This window comes from Anoplophora glabripennis, unplaced genomic scaffold, assembly GCF_000390285.2.
Source record: "Anoplophora glabripennis isolate ALB-LARVAE unplaced genomic scaffold, Agla_2.0 scaffold55, whole genome shotgun sequence".
Lineage (NCBI taxonomy): Eukaryota > Metazoa > Arthropoda > Insecta > Coleoptera > Cerambycidae > Anoplophora > Anoplophora glabripennis.
In genome coordinates this window covers 803,740-813,578 of record NW_019416774.1, presented here as the reverse complement: position 1 = coordinate 813,578, position 9,839 = coordinate 803,740, and the positions used below count along the sequence as shown (strand labels likewise).

The window sequence follows — 9,839 nt, the reverse complement described above, 5'->3', positions numbered from 1 at the left end:
TAGAATAATCACCATTAGAGACGTCCTGCGGCGCGATTTTTACGAATGTTTTGAACATAAAGCGGATGCTAGCAAAATTTGTTCCAAAAATGCTGAATTTCCAACAAAAACAGCATCGCATAACTATTGCTGAACAAATGCTTACCGACTTCGCTGATGACAAAGACTTTCTCAAACGCGTTGTAACTGGTAGCGAAACGTGGGTATATGGTTACGGCGTCGAAACGAAGACTCAGTCGTCCCAATGGAAGTTTTCTGAAGTGTCAAGACCGAAAAAGGCACGTTGAGTCCGGTCAAACGTGAAAAATCCTTCTAACCGTTTTCTTCGACTATAATAAGAATTATATTGTATTATATGCTTCCTAGAATTTTACAGTTGATAAAATTAAAATCTTTGTTCAAAAAATAAAAATAATTTTCTGTATAGGCTGGCAGAGTGACAAGCTTCAATTTGATTCATTAAATTGTATTCCTCAATATGTTGATCAAAATCTAAAAAAATTATAATATAAAAATAACAAAAAGATTGTTTGACATATTGAAAATTGTGAAAAAATTTAATTAAATAATAATCAATTATGTTTAGAATATAAAGATAAGTGCGAGGAACATGTTTAAAATAGGACTATTCATTAAAAGCGATTTAAATAATATTAGTTATGGTGCAAAAACGCGGATTGACTAAAAAATTATCAGGGTTAGCTTGACAGATCAAAATGACAGAGAATACGACTCTAGAGTTATAATTAAGTTGTTATTACTCATAAGAATAAGACTTGTAAAAATATAAATTAGATTTTGCAATGACAGAAAAAAAAGACTAAAGCAGTCAATTGTTTTTGAAAAAACTGTAAATAGTTTCGCTGCAAAGCCACATGGACCTCTTCATTTTCTACCTTCATATAATAAAGATATTTCTTTACAAAAAACAATTGAACATCTGGATGTTAAAACAAAGTGATTAAAAAAAATGTGAAATGAAAAATAGTGTAAATGTAAAACAGAAAAAGAAAGATAGTTGTGCAGAAGTTTAACGTTAAAGAAAATTAACAGTGTTTGGAATAAAAATTTCACATAAACAGAATAAAAACCCAGATAATATAACCTAGTGAGTAGCCAAAAGTATCAAACAAAAAATAAAGTGAAGCGCTACAAAAAAGTACCTGTGTAAGTAAAAAAGACGGAAGTGCAGTTGCTGGAGTTCCATCATGCGGGCAGGGGTGTGCAAGCCCTCTTCCCTTCCCAGAGATCCCGGTGCCCACCCCAGAAAAAAATCCAACAATATCATATATCATTCTTATATCGGTAAGTCGCTGATTGAGCGATCTTTTTCTCAAATCTCAAACGAAAGAGTTTTTTTAGAATGAACTCAGTCAAAAGTGTTAGGTTTTGAAATTTTAGAGGCTACCATAGACCTTGCAACCCCATAAATAATAAAATAAAATTAATATAATCCTCGGCCCACCTTAGGCAAAAATCCTAACTACGCCTATGAGTTCCACAACAGAAGAAAAGTTGTGGCCTGCAGAGTTCCAAACAGGCAGTCATCGTTGGAAAGAAAACAGCACATCGATAGAGCCTAGATCCAATTTGCACATCCAGGAAATTTACCTAGCTGGTCAATTGAAAACAGAACGAAATGAGCAAGTAGATGGAATTAGGTCATTTGAAATTTTATAATTGAATTTGTTTACCTGTTTTGAAAGTGAAGACGCCTAACTTGTAACAGATTTCATATCACAAACTGTTATGACCCAAAAGCTAAAATTTAAATTGATCGAAATTTTCATGAATTAAATTTTCATTGGTACGATTTTTTTTAATTTGAAAAACAAATAATTAACTGAGATATAAATAAGGTGATAATAATAATAGAACAAAGAGGAAATAATGGAAAAAAAATAATAAATAAAAACGAAATACATTTGACATTTATTAAACTTAAATAAACAAATGTATGTATGTACACATGTACAAATGCGAAGTGACCATAATACGGACCTTAAACTTAATTTATTCAGAACTTTTGTAAACACAACATCGGGTATTTTACATTATAAGGTGCAATACGATTTTCCATGATAAATGGTGATTCATTAACAATGGGAAAATCGAAAGCTGAAGATACTACACGTGAAACAGTGACCATTGGCGCAATCATGTCTTATCCGACTATCTATAAGTTGATAGTTTCGGAAATACAGAGTGTTGAAAGTTAAAATTTTTAATCGTTTTTTTTGCGATTATTCTGAAAATATGTAGGTTAGGAACTTGAAAATTTGTGAAACTATATTTTTTTAGGCGACGAATAAGATGCGTGTTGTAATTTCAGCATTGTTCATAGAGGGCGCCACTTACGACCAATTTTAACGAAAATTTAGTTAATAATTTCAATTTTACTCTGTATGTCTAACATGAAATTTGTTTCAAAACCTGAAAGAGCAATCATTTTTCCATTAATTATGTGTTCCTGTCTCATTTCGGTATCTCGATCCGTTTTCGAGAATAATCGATTTAACGAACACTATGTTTTGATAATACAAGAAATTAAAAACGAAACAAACCAAATGTTTATTCGTGTTACGTAAAATACGTAATTATGATTTAAAGTATTTGGTCGAACAATCCACCGTTGACACTGATACACTTTACACGTTTTCTGAGAGATATTCGAGTTGAAACAACATGTTGGTATTGCGTGTGACTTCGTTGGCAGCGATTTGTATTCTTTGCCACAACTCTTCACACGAGCCAATAGATTCTTTGTAAACTATATCTTTCATTCGAGACCAAATAGAATCAAGAGGTTTGAAGTATGGACTTCTGGGTGGACAAGCAAAAATGCTTACATGGCCAATCCAGCGATTTGGAAAAACTGCATCTAAATATGCACGCACTGGCCGAGAAAAATGCGGGGGAGCTCCGTCGTACATGAACTACATGTCTCTTCTTAAATAAAGTGGAACTTCTTCAAGCCGTGGAAGCATTTTTGCTAGGCCACCCAGAAGTCCTGACTTCAATCCTCTTGATTTTTCTATATGGTCTCGAACGAAAAAAGATATAGTTTACAAATAATCTATTGGTTCGGGTGAAGAGTTGTGGCAAAGAATACAAATCGCTGCCAACGAAGTCAAACGCAATCCTAATATGTTGTTTCAAACTCGAAGATCTCTTAGAAAACGTTGTGTAAAATGTGTAAATGTCAACGGTGGATTCTTCGAACACTGACTTTAAATCATTATTACGGATTTTATTTGTTTATATGTTTATATTTGTTTATTTGTTATAACACGAAGAAACACTTGGTTTGTTTCGCTTTTAATTTCTCGTATTATCAAAACATAGTGTTCGTTAAATCGATTTTTCTCGAAAACGAATCGAGATACCGAAATGAAACAAGAACATATAATTAATGGAAAAAATGATAGCTCTTTCAGGTTTTGAATCAAATTTCATGTTAGACATACAGGGTAAAAAGTTATTAACTAAATTTTCGTTAAAATTGGTCGTAAGTGGCGCCCTCTATGAGCAATGCTGAAATTACAATACGCATCTTATTCGTCGCCTAAAAAGATATAGTTTCACAAATTTTCAAGTTCCTAACCTACATATTTTCAGAATAATCGCAAAATAAACGATTTAAAATTGTAACTTTCAACACCTTGTATTTTCGAAACTATAACCTTCGGGCAAGGCATGTTTGCGCCAATGGTCACCATTTCACGTGTAGTATCTTCAGCTTTCGATTTTCCCATTGTTAATGAATCACCCTGTATAATAGAATATTTAAATTTAAATATCACCATTGAGCACCATTTGTTTCATGCCATACCTCCTTACTTTACCAGTAACTGTTTTGGTAATCTCTCCTACAATTTTAACACCCGCTCTTAAGCGTTGATCATCTGACACCCTTTGTCTCACATAGAGTTCTATATCTTCCGGGGTAACATCCTCATACCCTTTATTTAAGGCAACGATACCCATTGGATGGTACCCATGTAATTCATGAGGAATGCCAATCACAACAGCTTCTTCGACGGCTGGATGAGTTAGAAGGATCCCCTCCAGAACAGCGGGAAAAATGCGCCATCCTTTATATAGAAACACTTCCTTAATTCTATCCACAATAAACAGGCAGTTCTCTTCATCGTAATAAGCTATATCTCCAGATTTTATAAAACCTTCCGAATCATATGCAGAGGAAGAATCCATTTTGTAGTACCCGTTCATTTGATAATCTATTTTGTATCGGAACTCTCCCCTTTCATTTGGACCAAGGACTTTTTCTGTGACAGGGTCGACAATCTGAAACAACAAAAATCATTCTTACTGTTGTTTTTGAAACTTGTGAAACTTAAGAGCAAAACGAGATTGATGTTGATGATACTAGACTTAAACTTTTTAGTGTATACCTAATTGTCTGGTGTACAGACAAGGAATTATTGTGTACAAAGGTATTTAACTTACCTTCCAATTATATTTTGGTAGAACTTTTCCAGAGGATAATGGTTTAATTTTTTGCAATTCCATCTCCTTTGGATCACCTATGTTGAAAGAGGCGATCATCCCTAAAGCTTCTGACTGTCCGTAACATTGTACAACAGCCGCACTCGGTAAAGCTTCTCTTAGCTCATCCATCAGCTTTTTAGTCACTGGGGCACTACCTGTCGCCATATGCTTCAAACTGCTGGTATCTACATTTTGACGGGCAGCTAAGAATTCTCTAGCTCGATATGGCACCAAAAACGCACTTGTTACCTAAAAGTATAATATATAAGTAAAATTACGTGATCCCAAATTAAATACCTATTCCTAATATAGTCAGTTTCGTGTTGTGTGAAAACAAGTATAAGTCCAAATGAATTTAATCAATTTGTCACTTCTATCTCTGAAGTTATAGCTGATATTTTAAATGACCAAAATACGGATCCTATTTTATTTCTGAATAACTTTCCTATTTAATAAATGTATTGAAGAAGGTACATGGCCTGATTGTTTAAAAATAACAAACGTTCTTCCTGTGTACAAAAAAGGAGACATTGACTTATTTGATAATTTTCGTCCCATAGCTACAGTTCAGATTTTTTTGAAAATATTTGAAATCCTTGTAAAAGAAAAACTACTTGCTTATTTGGAAGTTAAATCTATATTGTCACCTTTACAATTTGCTTTCAGAAAGGGCTTTTCTACCATCAAAGCTCTTCTGGCAGTTATTGGCGAAGTCGTTGATGGTTTTGATAATAATGCTGTTACCTATGCTTCTTTTTGTGATCTTTCGAAAGTTTTTGATTGCGTTAATGTCGATATTTTACTTGCAAAACTCGCCTATTACGGTATTCGTAATAATGAATTACAACTTTTTCAGTCTTATTTAACAGGCAGGCAGCAATATGTCAGTATACAGAGCAGAGAATCTACCTTACTTCCTGTATGTAATGGTGTACCTCAAGGGTCAGTACTAGGTCCTGTGCTCTTCCTGGTATATATCAACGACTTACTGGTCAATATTCCTTATAGTACATGTATCCTCTTTGCTGATGATACAACACTGTTGTCTCGTGCTAGTCAAGATATGAATTCAGGTAGTTTGATTACGGTGGAAAATTGGTTTTCAGCGAATAAATTGAAGTTAAATGTGTCCAAAGCTCAACACCTAACATTTACTTCTTGTAAAATCCAACCCAAATTGGATGTAAAGTATTTGGGTGTTACTCTAGATTCTAGTCTAAACTGGACAGCACATATTGACTACCTATGTTCAAAACTATCAACACAAATATTCCTGTTAAGACGGCTGCGACCTTCAGTTAATAACGGTATAATGAGAATGGTGTATTACTCTTTAGTTCATAGTCATTTGACATATGGCATTGTACTTTGGGGTAATTCTAGTAATGCTCAAAAAGCTTTTATTCTGAAGAAGGCTGCGATTCGTCTTATTGCTGGTGTATCTAGAACTACTTCTAGTGGCGATTTATTTAAATAAAAAATAGGTTTTTACCACTTCCATGCTTTTTTATATATTCATAAAAATGTTGGAAATTTGGTCAAACACTGCAACGTACACCAACACTATACCAGGCATTCTGAGAATATTGATATTCCATTTTCTCGCATTGACATTACAAAAAATAAATAAACTACTAATTGGACTTTGTTAATCATTTTAAATACAATAAAATCAAACAGATGTCTTGTAAAATCTTTCAAAAGTTTGTTACAAATGTCTTATTGTCTCACTGTTTTTTTATCTATTGACGATTTTAATTCATATATGTTCACCAGTTGATTAGACACCAAGATATCTTCTATTTAAATTCATGAAAAGATTAATTGATTACATCTTTAAGTGACATTAAATATATAGGATGTCATTGCCAAGAAAATTATAAAAAATGAATATGTCTACCTTGTATTTTTCTATAACCCTCCACGTTGCAGCAGGATCGAATTGTTTGCAAACAACGTAAGCGCATCCTTCAGTGATACCTTTTAGTAACATCACAACAGCTGATATCCAGTACAGAGCGGTGTATAGTAATGAAATGTTATTATTATTACTATTATTTTTATTGTTACCCGACACTTTCATACTTTTCTTTAAAATTTGGCCAAGTATACCATAATGGCTTATACAAATTCCTTTTGGTAAATCCGTTGTCCCACTGCTGAACAATATAATAGCCGTTTCCATAACGTTGTCAGCCGCAACTGGTCGAAATTTATCTTCTTCAACACTAGGTTCTAAATATCCATTGAAATTCGAATATTTTTCACTTTCTCCAAATACTACCAACTCTGTGTTTACTTGAGATTCCTTCAAACACTTTTCCATGAGTGGTAACGATTCCAGGTCCACGAATATAATTCTCGGCTTAATCAGTTTCAGTAGATGGATCGTCTCTAAATGAGACAAATTCGGATCAAAGTGGGCTGTTTTAATTCCAAGAAAGAGTGACGCAATAAAAGGAATGATGGAATTTTTGTGGTTATGACTGCAGCTGCTAACAATGTCATCCTTGGTTATTCCCTTTTCCTTTAACTTCATTGCAGTACGTATGCTCCGTTTTAAAACTTGCCCTTGTGTATCTGTTTCATCTGTGTCTGCTAGATACTGAAAAATATAAAATTCAAATAAAATATACAGGGTGATTCAGGTTTAATCTGGATAAATTCAGGAATCGATAGAACAGGTTAAAATAATGTTCATTCATGATATAAACTTTTTTCCTAGATCCCATTCGGGATAAAATTCGGAACACAAACACTCCTTATGATTTTAGATAAGCTTCTTTTTGAACCACCTACCCCTCTTAGAAGTGTATTTTGTGTGCTACCCCCTCCTACATTATTTCAAAACTTCAAAAAAATTAATTAATTTCAGTAAAACAGATGCGCACCACTCTTGTCTCATTAATTTTAAAACTTTTTCGTCTCTTGTTTTTTTTTCGACATTTGACCTTGTTTCTGAGGTATTCAATGAGATCTGTGACAATGTATCATTCCAGTCGCCTAAATTTCATTTAACGTTATAGCAACCCAGGAAAAACAAAATTCACAATGATTTGTATAAACTGAGGTTTGTGAAAATCATCGTTAAAAGTATTATTTTAAAAGTATTTTTAATGCTAAGAAAAGGGAAAAACATTGCTACTTCAACGCCCTCTATCTCCGAAACGATGCGATTTAGGAAAAAAGTTTATATCATGAATGAACATTATTTTAACCCGTTCTATCGATTCCTGAAGTTATCCAGATTAAATCTGAATCACCCTGTATAAATGAATATCTCATAAATATAGTCTAGTAAACTAACTAAAGTTTATTGTGAGAGAAATTAGTGGAAAGAATACAAACATTTGTTTAATATATTTATCTTATTTTGTATTGTACTGCAAACTTTTACATGTCACTGTGAACATAGAAAGAAAATAAAGGTATTGTTAATTACTTTTAATTACCTTTTGTAAATATTTCATGATAAAATTTTAAAATAAACAAACACGATGTATTTAAATAGAGGCACAATGCTCAGATGATATAACGAGATAGTTCAAAGTATATTTGCGAGTTATAGGGTGTCCAAGTTAATATTATTGTACGAACCACAATTAGCTCATAAAATTGCAGCACAGTATCAGTAAATGTAATACCGCTGGTCAAAACCATTTTATATGTTTACATATGTCAGAAGAAAATTGTTTATTTTATGTTTTCTTGTTTATATTCTTAATAATTAAATTATATCTTATTGTACTATTAAAACGGAAGAGATTTTACAGAATCTCTGTTTTTAAACTATTCTTCAACTCAACAATTTACAAATGGAATTATATTTATTTCCTCAAATATCGAAATGATGCGGAAGTTAAAATTGAAACTGTAGGTGATGGAGCATTTGTTTTGTCTAAGCTATGTAAACTGCAACGTTCAAACAAAATATATTGAATCGTCGTTACAATACTGATATTTATTTGAGTCAACTTAAACTATATGACACGTTATTTAATTATCTCCATAGCAACTGCGCAATCAGAAGGCAGTCTAAATTTAACATACAAGTATACAATAAATCAGTTTGATTATTTAATTCCATAATATTCGATAATTATCAGAGATGGAAACTTGGACGATCTTATAAAACTATAGAAAATATGCGAATCAGTGAATGGTAAACCTTAGGTCATTAAAATTAGTTCCTACCTGTAAAATCCTATTACTGTGTTTTTTCAAACTCTCAAAAACTACAATACCCAGATCAAAATTGCTGGATCCATTTCCATTCTGATCGTTTTTTAGCGAGGTATTAATTCGAGCATCTAAAATAACAAAATGAATAATATATTAGAATTAATATTATTTAACTATATTTTTTAATAAATATTATCCTTATCCTACTAAAAAAATTGTAACAAAATACAGTTTTCAATTTCACTGACACTTATATTTATTAAACTAATATAATATTTTAATTGAATACGAAATAAAATTTTAATCAACACGTTTCGATACATTTCTTAAACGTAAAATGTATTCCATTACCCATAACGTTGTCTTGAAGTATGTGTATAAGTTAGACGGAGAATTTATAATATTTAGTTATCAGTGTTATCGTCAAAGCGTTATATACTTACTTTAACAACCGCCATTTTTATCCAGAATGTAGTGCGCGATACGCCATGCCAATGGTAAATAGGGCAGTGTTACATGTATAAATTTGAATTTAGACAACGGGTGCGATGATAATAATGAATGAATAACATGAATCACTTTCTTAGGATAAATCTTCAGGTATTAGAACATATTTTAACACTAAATGTTTTAATAGGTTTCAGTTTGCCTCATTTACTATTTTATTTTGTTTTTATCCAACTTTAACAACGATCTGTAACGCATTTGCTTCATATATTTTTTTTAACTAGGTCATAACGAAATAAAGTTTTCATAAAAAAAACAGTTAGATAACTCTAATGAAGCAAATATACAACTGGATCCAAATTTATAAGATAAAATGTCAGGAGAAAAAAATCTAATTTCAGAAAAAGTTCAGCTGTAACTGAGAAACTAAAAAATCTGTTTTGACCTAAAGATTTCTCTTAAAAAAATTAATCTTCAGATAAACCACACATTTCTGTCTTTAAAAACAATGCGGTTTCTAAATGGGATGCATTGTTTAGTAATAAATTCAAATATCAATAGTCATGTAATAATTAAGAAGAATGTTCTTAACAATATTCATTATATAAAACGAATGCAAATCCTACTCATTTTTTTAAATAGGCGCTAAAATTGTTCAATTTCTGAAAAATGTATCTAATGTTTGTTTTGTCTCTTTG

At 31.9% G+C, this 9,839-nt stretch overlaps 1 protein-coding gene across 1 annotated transcript; it reads right to left on the bottom strand.

Annotated features, from left to right (window-relative positions):
- Positions 1–3,747: 3,747 nt before the first annotated feature.
- Positions 3,748–9,090, bottom strand: LOC108906061 (4-coumarate--CoA ligase 1). The gene is made up of 5 exons (XM_018709205.1): positions 9,046–9,090; positions 8,707–8,822; positions 6,413–7,117; positions 4,471–4,761; positions 3,748–4,308 (listed from the first exon to the last, which is right to left on the bottom strand). The coding sequence occupies exons 1-5, from the start codon at positions 9,047–9,049 to the stop codon at positions 3,793–3,795; spliced, it is 1,632 nt and encodes a 543-aa protein (XP_018564721.1). The 5' UTR covers positions 9,050–9,090; the 3' UTR covers positions 3,748–3,792.
- Positions 9,091–9,839: the final 749 nt, after the last annotated feature.